At 57.7% G+C, this 19816-nt stretch overlaps 1 protein-coding gene across 1 annotated transcript; it reads left to right on the top strand.

The window, feature by feature from the left end:
• Positions 1–1046: 1046 nt before the first annotated feature.
• On the top strand, positions 1047–12787 carry LOC149852844 (uncharacterized). The gene is given in 15 exon segments (XM_090028430.1): positions 1047–1514; positions 1801–1972; positions 2165–2265; positions 3461–3548; positions 5415–5535; positions 6848–7040; positions 7797–7988; positions 8622–8810; positions 8879–8974; positions 9592–9822; positions 10208–10230; positions 10728–10752; positions 11578–11683; positions 11786–11845; positions 12212–12787. Coding segments are annotated over 15 exon segments (2553 nt in total). The 5' UTR covers positions 1047–1076; the 3' UTR covers positions 12730–12787.
• The last annotated feature ends 7029 nt before the right edge of the window (positions 12788–19816 follow it).

The following is a 19816-nucleotide window of genomic DNA, read 5'->3' on the forward strand; positions in this document are numbered from 1 at the left end:
GGGGAGAAGCAGGGTCAGACCCGAAGTGGGGATGAGGGGGGCAGGGTTGGACCTGAAGTGGGAGGCGAGTCAGACCCCCAGCTGCAGGGAGAGGAGTTGGGTCCGAAGCGGGGCAGAGGAGAGCGTGGTCAGATCCAAAGCAAGGGGGAGGGGAGGAATGAGGTCGGACTCGAACCAGGGGCAGGGCCATGGGACTTCTTCCCTCTCCCCTGTCCACCTCTGCCTCCTTCTGCAGAGCAGCAGAGCTCCCCTCCGCCTGAGAAAGTGGTGGTGGCAGCAGCGGCTGCTCCCCCCATCCTGCCTGCATCCTCCCCTACAGCCAGTCACCACCCCTGCCCCCACAGGGCCTTCTCACTCTTGGGTGGGAAACACCAGGTAGTCTCCAGCTTCTCCCCCTGGTCCTGCCTCCCTCCCTCCACTGCTGTGCTCACCCAGCCACACAGGGGCTTGCAGGAGGGTCTTCCCAGGCTCAGAGTCTCCTCACAGGCAGCTCCTCTCTTGTCCCGCCCAGCGGTGGTTCGGGGGGAAGGGGGGAGAATGGACGCGGTGCAGCACTCTCAGTGCAGCCTCTCACTGCTGCTTCTGCAGGGCCCCCCCATGGAAAACCGAACAAATTAATCTGAGTTTTTAGGCAGTTCTCAGGCCCAGATAACAGTCCTAATAGCTCTGAGTCACCAATCCTGGCAATCTTCAAAAGGCGTCTCAATGCCCATCTTGGTGGTGTCATCTGGCTCCAGCGGTCTTTCCTGCCCAATGCAGGGGGGCTGGGTGCAATGATCTATGAAACTGTGAAAAGCTCTTGGCTGACAGCAGGTGCAATGAGAAATGCTGGGTGTGTAGAATTAATGGGTAGTGGCTTCAATACTTTCCCTGTTCTTTTCATTGGAGTTATCCCCAGCTGCCTCTCCACAAAGGGTTACCAGATTGCCCCCCAATCCAAGACTGGATCTTTACCCCGGGGCTCCTGCCAGGTAAGCAACAATCCAATGATTTCCCAGGAAGGAAACGCTGCAGGGTGCGCCCAGCCCTGAGCGCAGGGCAGTGAAACTAGCCCCGTGCCCTCCCGTCTCACGGCCATGGCCGCTGCGCGCTCTCTGCAAGGCCTCCGGGACGAGGCGACCTGCTCCGTCTGCCTGGAGTTGTTCACGGACCCGGTGATGATCGTGGGCTGCGGACACAACTTCTGCCGAGCCTGTATCGCCCAGTGCTGGGAGGGGGCCGAGACAGACGTCACCTGCCCCCAGTGCAGACAGACCTTTGCCCAGAGGCTCCTGGGCCCAAACAGGCAGCTGGGCAATTTAGTCGATCTGGTCAAGGGCCTGAGCGTGGGGTCAGCGGAGGGAGCCGGGGGCACGACGGTGTGCGAGCAGCACGGGGAGGATCTGGAGCTCTTCTGCGAGACGGACCAGGTCCTGATGTGTGTGATCTGCCGGGAGTCCCGGGCGCACCGAGCTCACACCGTGGCTCCCATCCATCCATTCCATCTGCAGCTCCTAGTCTGGGTGTGCAGCTGGGTGGGACTTACACTTCCTTTTTGACATTGGGTCTTTCTCTCCTGGGGCCACTGCACAACTGCATTGCTGCACATGGAGGCTGTTTTGTGCTAGCCTCTGTGCAAACAACCCTACTGGAAGGAGATGAGGACCTTGTCATCAAATCCTTCTTTTGAACCCAGATGAAGCAGGAAAGCCGCTCCCCTGGCCCTGGACACGCAGAGCAGCTGAACCTCCTCCAAGGTCACTGACCCATGGCTGTGTGTGAAGGGTGTGTCTTGAAATCAGGGGGTGTCTGGCACTATAGCTGGAGCTGGAGCTGTACCGCTGGGCTGTGATATTTCAGGACCGGGGCCTCGCTTCTGAGTTTCTTCATTTCAGTGCCCGCAGACCAGACCTCTTGTCCTGCCCGGCTGCCCACGGCTGGCTGGCACTCTGGCCTGGCGACCGCGGCAGATTCAAGGCCGTGTTATTCTCTGGTCAGTGCGTGTCCCTGACAGGCTGCACTTCCCCGCTGGTTGCAGCGCTGCCTCGTGGCACATCCCTCGGACCGGCTCCATGTTTCTACCTGCTCTTCCCCCGGGGCAGGAGCTGGCTCCACAATCCCGCTGCACACTGGCTGCTGGCTGCTCCGGCTGTGCTAAGCGCGCACCGTTGGGTGCTGTGTCCAGGCAAGGGCTGCGCTGTGCTGCAGCTGCTGGTGCAGCCGGAGCGCACGGACGTCCCCGGGGTCGCGCTCACAGCGCACCCGCAAGCAGCCCTTGCGGTTATGGTGCGGGGGAGAGACTCCAGCTTCTCCCCTCCAAGGAGAACCAACCCGAGGAGTTTCCCTTCCCTCAGGAGCAACTTGAGACTCAGCTGCAGCTGCTCAGGGGAGAGAGGACGAGGCTGGAAGCCCTGCGAGGGAGTGAAAGTCAGAAACACCAGGAGTACCGGCTGGGGGCTGCTGGGCCGGGCTGGCGTGGGGGAGAAAGGAAGGGACGTCTCCTGCTCTGCACATTTGGTGGGACGGTGACCGTGGCATTTTGTGACTGCGCATTGCAGGGTGTTGTGGCAGGTGCACACAGCCAGGCCTTCCATGCCCCCTCATCAGTGATGAGCAGGGATCTGGATTTTCCGTTTGGAGCAGAAAAATGTGGATTTTCTCCTTTAAAGGAGAAAAATATGGGAAATGGCAGGTTCCTCCTTGCAGGCTGGCAGAGTTGCAGCCTGCTTGGGGTTGGGGGGGAGGGAGGAGGACAGTCAGGGGCTGGGGGCACCATGTGCATGTGCACACAGGCACACCTGCACTTGGCAGCTAGGCAGAGTGGTGAAGAGCAGCTGCCCCAGCTCCCTGTGGATAAGTCTATGGGGGGGCATAGGCAATGCGGGGAGAGTTGGAGGGGGAAGATAGATGTGGCAGCAGCAGTTCTCGCCGAGCCCCTGCACTGAGGGAGGGAGTGGGGCAGGGTTCGCTGCTGGCGCTGGGGGTGCTGCCCACCTGGGATGGTGTATGGGACCTGGGCCCAGGGCAGTAATGCAAGACTGCAGGGCCCAGCTGGGGATGGACGTACAGGCAGCTTGGTGAGATGGTACAGGGGCTAGCAGGGAGCTGGCTTCCCACTGTTGCACGCACTCCCAGGGAGGGATCTGGCACCATAGACAATGCAGTACAGTGGAATGTGGCCCTTTCAGATCTCTGTGCCCACGCAGGGCACGAGACTGCAGCTGACCAGATCGGCATGGGCAGAAGCCACCTCCACAGCCCAGCAGGCAGGACCCGGCATGGGAGGGAGGAGAGGGGCAGTGAGACTTGTTGCTGCTGCCGCCCCTGCCCCAGCACCAGCCATGCTGCCAGCAGCGCAAAGGAGCAACAGACTTGGGGAAAGGCCATGCTGTCCTCACTTCCTCCTGTCCCAACCGCTCTCACACTCAGCCACAGCTCTACCCCGCCACCATGGCCTGGCCACCACTGCCACTCCCCCCAGGCCACCTGCATTGCCCCCAACTCCACCTCCCCTCCAGGGTACAACCACAGCCCGGCACGCAAGCAGCTCACAGTCAGTGGCGAGGGCAGTGGGCCTGCCTGTTCTGTTAGTCCTTGTGCTGGCAATGCAGGACCATTGGCGTGGGTGCTGAGTCTCACTGCTCCACTCTGCCTTCCCGCGCCAGGTCCTACCTGCTGGGTCGTGGAGGCAGATCTTGCCCATGCTGGCCTGGCCAGGCTGCAGCCCCGTGCCCTGCCATGGGTGCATAAATATGGGGGTGGGGTCACATGCCCCACCACATCCCCCCTCTTACGCATCACTGGGAAAAGGGAGCTGTGGAGCGAGGGGCACCAGTGGGGGAGGTGAGCTACAGGTTGGGAGTGAGTGGCATCAGCAGGGCCAGGGGGCTGTAGGTTGAGACTGAGGGGTACCGTCAGGGCTGGGGAGTGTCCATGGCCTATGAGTGAGGAGCATCAGCATATCAGGGCTGCTCAGCACCAGGGGAGGAACAGCTGAGGCTGGACCTGCATCCTGGTGAGTGAAGGGGGCAGGACAATCTCTGATTTGCTATGATTAAAAAAACAAAATTAAATCCCAAAATATACAGGTATTTAGAAATGATTTTATTATAATGGTTAAGGCAATTGTAGTCTTCCAGATTCCTTTAAAATTATAAATATATCAAACATTGTGTTCACCTGATACCTATATATATATAGCGGTGTTTCACTTTAATTACGTATAAACGTGGATTTTGGATTTATATCATAGATTTATAGATTCATCGATGTTAGGGTAGGAAGGGGCAGTGGTGATGTGTAAGGGGCGCACAGGGGATGCACATGCACCCCCTGAGCAGGCTGATTCCCCCCCTTACAGCCAGCGCTCCCCGCTTAGGTGACGTGCAGGGGCAGGCGGAAGCACCGATGTCCCCCCTGCGGATGCTGGCTGGGGAGTAGGGGCGCCAGGAAAAATACATGATAAAGTGCAGTTAGTTTTGTTAATCACTTCGTCACATTGACGACTCATGTTCATCGTGGAGTCAACTATGACTCCGAGATCCCTTTCCACAGCTGTGCTGCTGAGAAGGTCGTCCCCGAGCCTGGAAGTGTGTTGGTAGCTCTTTTTGCCCAGGTGCAGCACTTCGCACTTGTCTTTGTTGAACTGCATCCTATTTCACTCTGTCCATTTTTCCAACCTGTCCAGATCTGCCTGGATCCATTCCCTACCCTCTGGTGTGTTAAATTTGCCCATGTTTTGGTATCATCTGCAAACTTCAACAGGGTGCTCTCTGCACCCTCATCCAGGTCACTGATGAAGGCATTAAATAGCACCGGATCAAGGTCCGAGCCTTGCGGGACTCCACTGCCCACCTCTTTGCAGGCTGATACCGACCCGTCCACCACCACTGTCTGAGTGCGACCCCTAAGCTAATTTGCCCCCCACCAGACCATGTAATCATCTACATCACAGCCTGTCACTTGATTTACGAGAATGGAATGAGATACCGTATCAAAAGGGCTTCTTAAAGCCGAAGTAGATGACATTGACCTCGACTCCTGCATCTCAGCATTTTGTGACCTGATCATAAAAAGAAACCAGGTTAGTCAGGCAGGATCGACCTGCAATGAATTCATGCTGATTTCCTTTCAGCATTATTTCCCCTGCTGGGCTCCCACAAATGTGGTCCTTCATGTTTTTTTCCAGAGTTTTCCCAAGAATAGAGGTGAGACTAACTGGCTTACAGTTTCCCAGTTCCTTCCTCCTCCTCTTCTTGAAAATAGGCACCACATTGTCCCTTTTCCAGTCCTCTGGGACCTGACCCGAGCATCTTGAGTGCTTGAACAGCCGTGCCAAGATGGTCCCAGGCAGGACGGGGCTGCTGGGGCGGGGGAGGAACGGCCCCGCCTGCCCCGGCTGAGCTCTGCCCTGACGCTGCGACTCTCTCTGCCAGCAATGCTCACTCTGGATCCAGACACGGCAAATCCCCGCCTCGTCCTGTCGGCGGATGGGAGAAGTGTGAGATGTGCAGACACAGAGCAGCAACTGCCCGACAATCCTGAGAGGTTTGATACGTACCTGTGAATCCTTCACAGCCCAGCACACACCTTGGGTAGACGCTGCTGGGAGGTGGAGGTGGGGGCAAGGGGCTGGGCTGTGGGGGTCGCCAGAGTCTGTGATGAGGAAGGGAGGGATCAGATTTAGTCCTGTGGAGGGGATCTGGGCTGTGCAGTGCAGTGGGAATCAAGTCTTTTTTACATGCCCCCATTTCTAGGCCAATTACCAAGGTCCACAGCCTAAACTTGAATGCCCTACCTTCCCAGGCCAAGCTCAGCACCTAAGGGCTTGAGCTATACAGCAAGCCCAACTCCTGCCCCCGACTGATCTCCCTGCCCAGACCAGCACAACACACACATAACTACAAATGGAAACCACCAGCCCCACTTAAAAAAAAAAAATCAATGCCTGATGGAGGGCCCTCTGTCCCACAAAACGAAGCCACAGGTAGCCACAAGCACACCTGTCTTCCCTGCCAGCATGATGTGCAGGTCCAGGGTTGCGGGCTTCCTCACTGCTCAGGCCTCAAGGCTGTCAGCTGCCCCAAAATTGAAAAAGAAAAAAAAAAGCATTTGCCTGCACTGATTGCCACTTCCTCACCCTGCCCCCCCGGTGCCCGGATTGAAGCACTGGGCCTACAAATGGGGGCTCAATGTCGCATGTCCAAACCGAGGGGGTTTGGGTATGCCAGGGTGAGGCCAGCAGCTTTCAGCCAGGGAGCCTGGTGCTGCTCTGATCACTTCTGCAGCCCATCACAGCTTGCCATGTTTCGGGGGGAAATAGTGAGCTACAATCAGGTCCAGTGTAGCCCTAATAGTGTTTTCTCACCAAGCACGGGCAAGGAAGCGGTTCTGATCCGTCCAGCTTTTACTGGCCTGGATCTATCACCAAATGTCATCAGCTGGGCACATCTTATTAATGGCAACAGGACCTGACTAATTGAATCAAGCACCTCAGACCAGGAGTTGCGGGCACCCTAGAGGTCATCCTTGCAGCAGGGGAGATCCCCCAAAGGTTTGCTACCCAGCCGAGGCACTTAGCTTGGTGAGGGATGTGGCAACAAGGGGGAGGCAGTTACCTGGAAAGGGAAACCTAGTCAGACTAGATCTCGGGCTGCTGGGCACCAGGTGAGTCCAGTACTGGACGCCGGAGCTGGGATTTACCCTACTGCTGCCCCGAAGGGCCCCACTCAGGAGCTCGCATGCCTGAGCCAAGCGCTGTCACTGTGATGTGCCCTGACTGACAGCGCGCGTGCACGCACCGTATTTCTATACCGAATCTACCGAAAGTCGGTGACGCAGCGCGAGGTGCAGCCGTGCCCCGCCTCAGCCACGTGCAGGCGGCCCTGCCCCCACGGCCCAGGCCCCACCCCCGCGGCAAGCGGCAAGCGGGCGGCCCGACCGGCACGAGGCGGTTCCCGGCGCGAGGAAAAGGGGTCCACAAAGCACGTCGCCTGGCGCGGGGAAGGAAGCCCGCAAGGGCGGGCCGGGGTGACCCGCAGCACTGCCAGCGGGTTCCCTCGGTGAGAGCCGGAGGCCCTGGGCCCCGATCCCTGTGCCGGGCTGCTGGCCCTGCCCGGGGAGAGCTTGCTGCTGCCCTCGGGGGGCCCGGCAGGTCGACGGGGGCCTGTGCCGCTGAAGGCCTCGGAAGTGAAACCCTTGGGTGGAGGCAAGTGCGGGAATTTTTTAATTTTATCTTCCCAGGGAAAACTGGTCACGTTCGGGGAATGCGTTTTTAGGCCATTCCGTCCCACAGAAGTCCCAGCAGTCCTGAGCTCTTGGCTACTCCAGCAGGTGCACTGACCCTCTCCCAAGGTGTCCTGAGAAGTGCTGCGGGTGTTGTATTATTGAATCATGGCTTGAAGGATTTTTCCTGTTCTTTGCATTGCAGTTGTGCCCAGCTGCCTCTCCACAAAGGGTTACCAGATCCCCAGGAATCCAAGGGCTGGATCTTCACCCTGCCAAGTCTGCTCAATCCAGTCATTTCCTAGGGTGTGCCCAGCTCTAAGCTCAGCGGAGTGAAACTAGCCCCGTCTCCTCCCGTCTCACAGCCATGGCCGCTGCAAGCGCTGCACAAGGCCTCCGGGACGAGGCAACCTGCTCCATCTGCCTGGGGTTGTTCATGGACCCGGTGATGATCGTGGGCTGCAGGCACAACTTCTGCCGAGCCTGTATCGCCCAGTGCCGGGAGGGGGCCGAGACGGACGTCACCTGCCCCCAGTGCAGACAGACTTTTCCTTGGACAAACCTGGCCCCAAACAGGCCGCTGGCGAATGTAGTGGATGGTCAAGGGCCTGAGTGTGGGGTCAGCGGAGGGAGCCGGGGGCACGACGGTGTGCGAGCAGCACGGGGAGGCTCTGAAGCTCTTCTGCGAGACCGACCAGGTCCTGATGTGCGTGATCTGCCGGGAGTCCCGGGCGCACCGAGCTCACGCCGCGGCTCCCATCCAGGAGGCTGCGGAGCAGTGCAAGGTATGGTGGTGCAGCTGGGTGGGACACATACACTTCCCTTTTAGCACTGGATCCTTCCCATGTGGCTCGCTCTGGAAGGCAGGCCCTGCTCACAGGATCGGCCACTAGCAGCAACTTCTCAGGCCAGCAGTGGATGCTGACGACGGTGCAGAAGTCTCCATCATAAGTGCTGATTTGGTGCCCTCAGGGATGGCTTTACAGGCTAATGCTGGATCCAGATGTGAAGTGGTGGAACAGGCCCCATTCAGGAGAGCGTGGCCAGGAGTTCCTTTTGTATCTGAGCACCTCTTTCCTGTCTCTGTCCAGGCCTGGCTACCAAATGTTGTGTTGTCCTGGTTCTGGATTAATGCTGCTTTTTTTGAGGCATCCCACTGTAGCTGTCCTGCTGGGTTGTAATACTTCAGGACTGGTGCCTTCCTTCTGACTGTCTTCATTTCTGTGCACAGAGACCAGCGTTGTGTCTTATCCTGCTGGGCTGCCTAAGACTGGCTGTTCATGACTGTGGGTTCAAGGCCATATTATTTTCTGTTCAGTGCATATTGCTGACAGTCTGCACTTCCCCGCTGGTTGTACTGTTGCTTTGTGGCATGTCCCCAGGCCCTGCTTGCATTCTTCAATCTGCTCTTCCTGCAGGGCAGGAGCTGGCTCCACAATCCCGCTGGACATTGGCTGCTGGCCGCTCCGGCTGTGCTAAGCGCGCACCGTTGGGTGCTGCGTCCAGGCAAGGGCTGCGCTGTGCTGGAGCTGCTGGTGCAGCCGGAGTGCACGGACGTCCCCGGTGTCGCGCTCACAGCGCACCCGCAAGCAGCCCTCGCAGTTATGGTGTGGGGGAGAGACTCCAGCTTCTCCCCTCCAAGGAAAACCAACCCGAGGAGTTTCCCTTCCCTCAGGAGCAACTTGAGACTCAGCTGCAGCTGCTCAGGGGAGAGAGGACGAGGCTGGAAGCCCTGCGAGGGAGTGAAAGTCAAAAACACCAGGAGTACCAGGTGGGGCTGCTGGGCCGGGCTGGCGTGGGGGGAAGGAAGGGACGTCTTCTGCTCTGCACGTTTGGTGGGACAGTGACCGTGCCATTTTGTGACTGTGTGTTGCAGGGTGTTGTGGCAGGTGCACACAGCCAGGACTTGTAAACCCCCTCATCAGTGATGAGCAGGGATCTGGATTTTCTGTGTGGAGCAGAAAAATGTGGATTTTCTCCTTTAAAGGGGAAAAATATGGGAAATGGCAGGTTCCTCCTTGCAGGCTGGCAGAGTTGCAGCCTGCTTGGGGCTGGGAGGATGACAATCTGGGGCAGGGGGCACCACATCCATGCGCACACAGGCACACCTGCACTTGGCAACCAGGCAGCGTGGTGAAGAGCAGCTGCCCCAGCTCCTATGGGTAAGACTATGTGGGAGCATAGGTGATGCGGAGAGAGTTTGCAAAATGAAGAGTGAAGAGATCCCAGGCAGGACGCCAGACCTGCGCCACCCTCAGCTCTGCTCCAGGTGGTGGGAGGTTGGGGGTCCCAGCCATACAGACAGGATCACGGGGCCTTATGAACCATTCCCTGGCTCTGCCCAAAGCGGCTGCCCTCCCTGACATGGTTTCTCCCTCTTCGTGGCAGCAAAAGGCAGCAGCTGAGAGGCAGAAGATCCTGGCTGCATTTGAGCGACTGCGCCGGTTCCTGGAGGAACAAGAGCGGCTCGTGCTGGCCGAGCTGGGAGAGCTGGAGAGCGGGATTGAGAAGAGTCAGGGTGAGACTGTCACTCGACTCTCCAGGGAGATTTCCCATCTTGACAGCCTGATCGGGGAGCTGGAGGGGAAGTGCCAGCAGGCCGCCAGTGACCTCCTGCAGGTGAGGCCCATGAAATGTCTCCAGTCCAGGTGCCGGGGAGGAAAAGGGCTAAATCTTGGGTATGCAAGGACCAGGTGCAGAACTGAGGAGGGGTGACAAGGGCAAGGGTCCCAGACAGGCACGGGGCGGCAGTGATGAGAGATGCAGAATAGCAGCCCCAGCTGCTGCTGCCCTGTGTGCGTCCACTACCTAGGGTACACAACTGCTCTATTTTACACCTTTTGGGGGTCACTGAATCGGGGCTTGTAAAAGGGCTGAACTTTTCCCAGATCCTTCTGTGTGCGGCACTCGGAGTCTGAGGACAAGTGTGTCCACCCGGTCAGGGTTTCCCTGGTTGTGGAGCGCGGCACTGAGCTCACTCTTGCATCTTTTTCTCCCCCTTTAGGACATGAGGAGCACGCTGAGCAGGTAGGTGACTCCACCCTGCTCCCCATAGAGGGAAGAGTCTTGGGGACCATGCAATGGGCACATCCCTGCAGGGCACCACAGCACGGCAAGCGCTGGGACTGTCCCTGAAGTGGGAAGCATGAACATCCCCCTTTTCTCCTTGGGGAAGTGATGGCTTTGGGCACTGGCAGCCTGAAGACTGTAAGGTGTAATCTGAGCTTTCCCCCTCTTGACCCTGGGAAATAGTCCTGGTCATCAGAGCTCGAGCCAGCTGCCTGTGAAGTCTCAGCTCCTTTCTGCTCCCAGAAAATGTCCTGGACATTTTGGAGCTGAAGAAAACTTACTGGTCCCTGCTGGGTGAGCTGTCACTGCCACTGTCTGTGCTGCCCCTGCTCCTGTGGCTGCGGCACATGGCCAGTCAGTCTCCAGGTCCCTCCATCCACCCAATGTTTTTTTTTTAACATGCAGCCAAGTTCCCAAAGGCAAAATCAAATAACACAGATGAGTTTTTTTCCCAGGTGTGAGGAGGACCAGTTCCAACCAGCAGAGGGGATATGAGACTCTGCATCTTGTCCCGAAAAAGTGTAGCTCTACAGGAGACTTTAAAGAAGTTTGAAGGTACTGAGTTGGGGGCTGTGAGGGAAGCGTCCTTTTCTTCCTTTTTGACAAGGAGGAGACAAGCAGTTTGTTTGTATTTGGAGCCAGCATCTTTTTTAATTGGGAGAACAACCTAGCACTTTCAGCTTATATCACAGGTCACAGGGTGAAGACGTGTGGAAAGGGCCTGTCTCTGCCTTTGGGCAAATCAGTGATGACCCTGGGCTCCTCCAGGGACCCCTTTGTCCAAGCTGCAAAGCTTCAGGGTCTCTGCTGCTCTGGCACTGCTCAACATGGGCACCTGCCAGGCTCCGATGCCTCACCTCAGTCCACCGAAGTTAAGAGCCGAAATTAAACGTGAGGCAGGCTTGAGGCAGCACCTGACGGTTTGGAGTCTGCGGCGTGGCCCCGGAGGTGCAGGGGGGAGGGTTCCTGAAGGGCCAGGAGAGGAGCGGGGAGGGAGCAGAGCAGGCCGGTGGGAGGCGTCTTGTGTGAAGCTGCACCTCTGGTGTCCTGCACCCCCACAGGGGCCACTGGAGGCGACTGTCTGGACCTCTGGACTTCCCTACCCCTCAGTCAGTGAACAAGAGATTTGAAAAGCTTATCCCCTTCCCACAGGCTCCCCCTGCAGCCCTGCTGCTTGTCCCTTTCTGTCAGTGAGTGGTTCCTGGTCCTCCCAGTGCATAAGGGGGCTGGGTGGGCCGGGCGCTGAGCTGGCCCAGGTCTGTGGCTGTCACATTTCTCCCCCTACTCCTCTGCCTGCACCTGCAGCTCCCCCGGCCTGTCCTGGGGGAGGAGGCCGCGCTGCAGGGGAGCAGGGAGACGTGGGGGCAAATTCTGCAGCCACAGTCCCAGCAGCAGAGGGGGAGCTGCCCCGGTGTCTCTGCTCCATCCCAGGGGCTCAGGACCAAGGCAGGTCCCAGGTTGAAGTCTGAACCAGACATGGGAGGTCTAATATCTGCGCCCCTTTCCCCTGCAGAGACTCTGCCGTCCGCCCTGGAGAAGGGCAAAGGGGGACCACAGGGATCATACACAAGGGGTAAGCACTGGGGAGCTGGTCCTGGCATGAAGACAATGATCCTGCAGAGCCCACGGCCGCCCCTTGCACAGCAGTCAAACCCTTTCCCAGCCCAGCACCAAACCCCCCGTGCTGGGACATGGGACACTGGGCTGGGATTTTCCTGCCCTTGCCTATGGATTTGCAGCTGCCTCCTCCCTTTCCCCCAGGGCAGGGCTCTCCCCCGTGCCCGGCTGAGGGGCTGCGGGCTGGCCGTGCTCAGCCCAGGGCAGAGGCAGGTCTGGGGGCCCAGGACCGTCCGAGGCAGGACGGGGCTGCTGGAGCGGGGGAGGAACGGCCCCGCCTGCCCCGGCTGAGCTCTGACCTGACGCTGCGACTCTCTGCCAGTGATGGTGACTCTGGATCCAGACATGGCAAATCGTGACCTCGTCCTGTCGGCGGATCGGAGAAGTTTGAGATAGGCAATCACATGGCAATATCTGCGCAACAATCCTGAGAGATTTGACTCTGAGCTGTGCGTGTTGGGCCGTGAGGGATTCACCTTGGGTAGACGCTGCTGGGAGGTGGAGGTGGGGGTGAGGGGCTGGGCTGTGGGGGTGGCCAGAGAGTCTGTGAGGAGGAAGGGAGAGATCAGATATAGCCCGGAGGAGGGGATCTGGGCCGTGCAGCGCTGTTGAGATCAGCTCTGGGCTCTCACGGCCCCTGCTCCCACCCGCCTGTCCCTGCGCCTGGTGCCCAGGAGGGTGCAGGTCTGTCTGGACTGTACAGAGGGGCTGGTGTTGTTTCTTGATGCTGACACCGAGGCCCCGATCTTCACCTTCCCGCCGGCCTCCTTCGCTGGGGACAGAATCCGGCCCTGGTTCTGGATGTGGGGGTTTGGATCCAAGCTCAGACTGTGCCATTGAGTGTTTGGGGGGGGGATGAAGAGCCGGGGAGTGGACCCCCCATATGAGGAAATGGGCGCTCTGGCTTCCCATTCTCTATGACCCCGGAGGAATCCCTTCTACCCGCCCCGTCCCCTCCTCCCTGCCCCGGGGAGCTGCCCAGGTGAAAGCTGCTGTCCGCACTGACAAACCCATCCTGTTGCAGCAGGCGGCATCCAGCCAGTCTGTCCTGACACTTTTTGGCCCTGGAGGACTCGACTGTGGCCACCAGAATGGGCCCTTGTGGACGCTGCCAGCTCTGGGACCACCACCCCCTGCAGTGCCAGCAGCCCAGGGCTGGGGCTCAGGGCCAAGTGCCTCTGGGTGCCCTTTGCCCAGACCCCGGCTGGGGCTGGGAGTAGGAGGCTGACTAGGCTGGAGCCTGAGCCCAGCCAGGCGCTGCCTGTGGGAAGCTGCTGTCTTGGTTTGTGCTTGAGCTGGTTTTTCCTGTGCAACAAAGGCCCCTGGGTGGGGGCTTCCCAGAGCTGGAAGAGTTTCACTGGGGGGGCAAGCACTTCCCTGCCTTCAGCTCTTCTGACACGAACAGTTCCCTTGTACGGTCTGGCCCTGGGCCCCTGGTAGCTTCACATCCATAGCGATCTTAATAAACACCTCAGCTGGGGTTTGCAATGGCTTTGTTGCTTGGGCCTTCATCCCCCCCTGTTCTCTGCCTACATCTGCCCTGTGCTGGCTCTCCATGCTTGGGCTCATATAGCAGGATGTCCCCTGTGGGATGGATACTGCTTTTTCTGGGCCTGGACATGGGCCTTCTTCAAAGGATGCAACTCAAGTAACAAAACTAGGTGAAGCTCTTACTCAGCCAGAACCTCCTCTGTTCACTCTGGCACCCAGTTGGGGCTGAGGGTGGGGCAGGAAGTCCACTGACCTTCACTCCAGATGTTTTCCACCTCTGGGATATGCTGCAGAATGAGGTCAGGCAAGATCCTGGGGACTTTTCATTACTGTGAACCCGAGTCCACTATACTATGCAGAGCCTTGGAAATGGTAGCAAAGATGGCTGGGACAGGACAAAAAGGAAAAGCAGGACCTGTAGGGTGGAAGTCATTTTCCCAGCCCCAAGCTCATCACCCTAACTTCTGGGTTGGGACCTGGCTGGAGAGGTTCCTGAAAGATGCTGTGCAAACCGAGTATATCAGTAACCTAAATGTGAAGCCTGGGCAGGGCAACATCCTGCAGGTCACCTCAAAGTAGGGCACCAACAACCTCTTCGTGACATGCAGGAATATTGTGTGTTTTGCAGACTGGTCCTCCATCCACCAGGGCCTGTCTCGATTGCCTCCTGATCAACAGTCCCATCCATTACGAGAGAAGAGAGAGCAGAGGGTTTGGGTATGCCAGGGTGAGGCCAGCGGCTTTCAGCCAGGGAGCCTGGCACCGCTCTGATCACTTCTGCAGCCCATCACAGCTTGCCATGTTTTGGGGGAAAATAAAGTGAGCTACAATGAGGTCCAGTGTAGCCCTAATAGTGTTTTCTCACCAAGCACGGGCAAGGAAGCGGTTCTGATCCGTCCAGCTTTTACTGGCCCGGCTCCATCACCAAATGTCATCAGCTGGGCACAGGTTACCGGGCTCTTCTGGGATGAGCCAGCTGTGCTCTTCTCTTACACTCCTCCTCCATGGACTGGCAAGCCAACGGGTAGAGGGCCATGTTCTTTGATTGCATTGCGGATGTTCAGCCTTTCACATCCATCCCTGGTCGTTGCTGGTGAAAACACACGTGCACAAAACCCTGGATTGCCGGGAGGTTTATTATTTCCTTCCCTAGAACAGGGCTTGGCTACTTGAGATGAACTCCTTAAACCTGAGCTTTACCATCTTATGAATGCCAACAGGACTTGATTAATTGGATCAAGCACCTCGGACCAGGAGTTGCGGGCCCCGCCCCGCCCCCGCGGGAAGCGGCGCGCGGGCGGCCCGCCGAGCCCGGGGCAGCACGAGGCGGCTCCCGGCGCGAGGAAAAGGGGCCCACAAAGCGCGTCGCCCCGGCGCGGCCCCGGGCCCACCTGGCAGCCCGGCGGGGCGGGCGCAGCCCGGCCGGGACACCCCCCCCCGCGGCCCCGGCGCCTCCAGCACAGCCGGGGGCGGGGCCGGCGGCCCGGCTGGACGCGCGGGAGGCGGGACGGCGGTTGGTCGGCGCTGGGCCCCGCCCCGCGCCTGGTGTCCGCCGCCGCCCCCGGCCCCTCTCCTCTCCTCTCCTCTCCTCTCCGCCCGCCGCCTTCCCCGCCGTCCCGAGTCGCTGCGCGGAGCAAACGGGCCGGGCCGGGGCCATGCGGGGCCGGGCGCGGTCGTTAGAAACCCCGGTGGCTGCGGGGCAAGGCAGAGCCGCTCTCGTGCCTCGCCGCCCCGCCCGGCACCCCGCGAGGAGGCAGCCCCTGCGGACTCCCGGCTTGCCGCCCGGCTCCGGGCACGGGGAAGGAAGCCCGCAAGGGCGGGGCCGGGGCAGCTCTGCCGTCCGCCCCGGAGAGGGGCAAAGGGGCACCACCGGGATCATACGCAAGGGGTAGCGCTGGGAGCTGGTCCCGGCATGAGCACAACGGTCCCGCAGAGCCCACGGCCGCCCCTCGCACAAGAGTCCGACCCTCTCCCAGCCCAGCACCAGCCCCCCGCGCTGGGACCCGGGGCGCTGGGCTGGGATTTTCCTGTCCTTGCCTGTGGGTGTCTCCCCCTTTCCCCGAGGCCAGGGCTCTCCCCCGTGCCGGCTGAGGGGCTGCGGGGCGGCCGTGCTCAGCCCCGGGCCCAGGGCAGAGGCAGCTCCGGGGGCCCAGGACGGGCCCAGGCAGGACGGGGCTGCTGGGGCGGGGGAGGAACGGCCGCGCCTGCCCCGGCTGAGCTCTGCCCTGACGCTGCGACTCTCTCTGCCAGCGACGGTGACTCTGGATCCAGACACGGCAAATCCCCGCCTCGTCCTGTCTGCGCGTGGGAGAAGTGTGAGATGGGCAAACGCATGGAAGTATCTGCCCAACAATCCTGGGAGATTTGATGTGCAGAATTGTGTGCTGGGCGGTGAGGGATTCACCTGGGGGAGACACTGCTGGGAGGGGGAGGGGGGGTGGGGGTGGGGCCGGGGTTCTGGGCCATGGCGGTCACCAGGGAGTCTGTGAGGAGGAAGGGAGCGATCAGATTTAGCCCCGAGGAGGGGATCTGGGCCGTGCAGTGCTGTGGGATTTTATTCCAGGCTCTCACGGCCCCTGCTCTCACCTGCCTGTCCCTGAATCGGGTCCCCGGGAGGGTGCAGGTCTGTCTGGACTGTGCAGCGGGGCGGGTGTCTTTTCTTGATGCTGACATAGACCCCGATCTTCACCTTCCTGCCGGCCTCATTCACCAGGGACAGAATCCGGCCCTGGTCCTGGGCATATGGGGTTGAATCCAACCTCAGACGATGCCATTGAGTGATTTGAGGGGGGGATGAACAACTGGGAGTGGACCTCCAATGTGGAGAAACGGGCCACCCTGGCTTCCCGTTCTGTATGAACCCAGAGGAATCCCCTCTACCCGCCCGTCCCCTCCTCTATGCCCCTGGGAGCCACCCAGGTGAAAGATGCCAGTCTGTCCTGGCACTCGGTAGCCCTGGAGGACTTGAGTGCAGCCACCAGAACAGACCCTTAGGGATGCTACCATTTTTGGGGCCACCGGCCCCTGCAGCACCAGCAGCCCAGGGCTGGGGCTCAGGGCCAAGTGCCTCTGGGTGCCCTTTGCTCAGAGCCCAGCTGGGCTGGGGCTTGGGGTGGGAGGCCTCCTGAGCCCATGCAGGTGCTGCCTGTGAGAAGATGCTGGGCTGGTCTATGCTTGAGCTGGTTTTTCCTCTGCAGCAAAGGCCTCTGGGCTGGGGCCTTCTCCGACCTGGAAGAGTTTCACTCAGGGTAGGCACGTCCCTCCAATATGGACAGTTTCCTTGTACTGCCTGGCCCTGTGGCTTTACGTCCACAGAGATCTCAATAAACATCTCAACTGGGGTTTGCAATGGCAGTGTCTCTTGGGCCTTCATTCCCCCTTTTCTCTCCCTATGTCTCCCCTGTATTGGCTCTTCTAGCTTGGGCTCATACCACAGGACGTCCCCTGTGGGATGGACACTGCTTTTCTTTGGGCTGCTCTTGGATCTTGGGCTTCTTCACCATGAGGCCACTCAAGTTGAGCCAAGCTTGTATTTACCCAGAAGCCTCCTCCTCCCCTTGCGGCAGCCACATGGCACTGAGAGTGGGGCAGGAACTGCACTAACCTTCATGTTAGGTGTTTTCCGCCTCTAGATATTGACCGCAGTGCAAAACAGCACTGTTTCGTTTTGACTTCTGTTTTGCTGGGAAAGTGTTTTATTTTGATTTTTATTTCACTTCCAAAACACTGTTCTGTTTCATTTCATCAGTTGAAATCATTTCTGTTTTGATGTTTTGCCCATAGGCTATAATGGCGAAGCATGAAACTTTGTCATTTCGTGCCTGATTTGGATGAAAAATACAGAGATGGTAGCCCGTTCTAAGGCCATGAAGTCTGCCAAATTTCAAGGAGATAGGCACAGTGGTTTCTGGGAAACTGCACCTCAGGCCTGCTGTTCAGAGCAAAACTTGTGTCACTTGTAAGTGTGAAAGCGCAGAAAACATTTCATAGATTTGATAGACATTAGGGCTGGAAAGGACCTTGGAAGATCATCAAGTCCAGCCCAAAGGGCAGGAAGTCAGCTGGGGTCATAGGATCCCAGCAAGATAAGCATCCAATTTACTCTTGAAGGTGTTCAGTGTAGGTGCTTGAACCACCTCCGCTGGCAGACTGTTCCAGACCTTGGACAATAAAGAAATTCTTCCTTATGTCCAGCCTGAAATGGTCTTGCAGTAGTTTATAACCACTCAACCTCATCATCCTTTGGGGCGCTCTGGTGAACAAACGTTGCCCCAGATCCTGGTGGTCACCCCTGATAAACTTATAGGTGGCCATCAGATCACCCCTGAGCCTGCGCCCCATGACTCTCGGCCTGTTGTCGTAAGGTCTGTTTTCCTGACCTCTGATCATGCGCGTGGCTCTTCTCTGCACTGTGTCATAGAAGCTGGGTCGGAAGGGACCTTGTAGATCTTCAAGTCTGACCCCCTGCCTGGGCAGGAGAAAAACTGGGCTCAGATGACTATAGGCAGGTAGGCATCAAGCCTCTTCTTAAAGCCCCCCAGGGTAGGAGCCAGCACCACTTCCCTTGGAAGTTGGTTCCAGACCCTAGCCGCCCTGACTGTGAAGTAGTTCTTACAGATGTCTAATCTAAACCTCCTCTCCAACAACTTATGGCCATTATTCCTTGTTATGCGGGGAGGCGCTAGGGGAAACAAGGTCTCTCCCAAACCCTCCTGGTCTCCCCTAATGAGCTTATAGACTGTCACCAGGTCCCCCCTCAGCCTTCTCTTGTGAAGGCTGAACAGGTTCAGGTTCCGCAGTCTCTCATTGTAGGCTCTGCCCTGTTGTCCCTGGATCATGCGGGTGGCCTCCTCTGGACCCTCTCCATGTTGTCCACATCCTTCCTCAAGTGCAGCACCCAGAACTGGATGCAATACTTCAGCTGTGGCCTGACCAGTGTCGCAGAGAGGGGGAGGATCACCTCCTTGGCCCTGCTAGAGATGCATCTGTGGATGCACAACAAGGTCCAGTTAGCCCTGCCAACCGTGACCTCGCATTGTCAGCCCATGTTCATCTTGGAGTCAATAATGATTCCAAGATCCCTTTCTGCCTCTGTGCTCTCAAGAAGGGAGTTTCCCCATCCTATAGGTGTTACCAGATTTGCCCGCTACTTTGGGGTGTGCTCATTTATTAGGGCTAGGGTCTTGGTAATTCTATCAATGTGCTGCTTGTGTTACTTGTGTTTCTATTATGGAGCTGTATCTCTCCCTTCTGCAAGCCCCCACCCCCAGTGGAGCTATCTTGCAGGACTCAGTTCAGTGGGGCTGGGTTCCTCCAGGCCCCAAATCACTCATACACACAAACACACACAGATCAACGTGACACGCCTGACCTGGCCAGGTTGATCAGCATGGACAGGCTGATACCCTCATATGCCAAGAATCAGTTCATCAGAGCAACAATAAACTACAGTCAGACACAAGCACACAGTTAAACAGAATACCTCTGAATCTGGCTGGGTGTCCAGATGGCACCCTCATGGGCCAGCATTCAGTTCATTAGGGCACGTCTGAGCCAAACTGGGTCAACCAGCCTGTACAAGCTGATCCCCTTATGTGTTTCAAACTCAGCACATCCCAATCTTTTAGTCTCTTGATGAGCAGACCCCACAGTATTTCTGGGTTTCACAGGGATCTTTAGCTTAGGTAAGAGGGGCGTTGCTACAGTGCAAGTGGGGAAAGAGAAGTAAAGAAGGCAAAATATACCCAGTTAGCACCAGTTTGATTATAAAAGTTATTTATTGCTAAGTAGATGAAATATATATTGACACTAGTAGTGATAGACATACAAAGGAAAAACAAACACAAACAGTCACAGTATACCCTGGTTTCACTAAATATTTGGGGAAACTTAGCTCAAGCTTAACTAATACAGTTCAAGTTTAGAAATCTCTGCTTAGAGAGAGAGAAGAGTAGAGAGAGAGAGAGAGAGCGGGGATCTCCCCAGTCCAAGGCACTCGGGTTGCAAAGCCGACAGGTCGAAGTTCTCAGCACGATCCTTGAAAGGATGGGCCTCCTGCCGCCTCTCCAGAAGAAAGCGGGCGGTGTCAGCACACACTGCTGCTGCTTTTACAGATTTTTATACCCCCAGTTCAGCTTCTTTCAAGCATTCTCAATAGTGTAAATCAAATTGTCCTTTCTATTGACCAGGGGTTATCTGGGTGGAACATCTCAGGAACTTGATTGATACTCAGGAAACACCTACTTGGGAGCCAGCTTGACATTCCTATGGATAGCAGATATACTTGATGGGATCTCTCTTGGTGTCTTCAGAAACAATAGATTGCAGCATCAGGGTTTTTGGATTTTTACTTGCTGTGAACAAGCCTCAGCTTAGCATGACTTTTCCAGATCTTACTATAGTCTTTTAATAGACTTAAGGCACTTATTGGAGTGTT

The sequence above is a fragment of the Crocodylus siamensis genome, chromosome 15, assembly GCF_052110815.1.
Source record: "Crocodylus siamensis isolate JL-2025a chromosome 15, ASM5211081v1, whole genome shotgun sequence".
Taxonomy (NCBI): domain Eukaryota; kingdom Metazoa; phylum Chordata; order Crocodylia; family Crocodylidae; genus Crocodylus; species Crocodylus siamensis.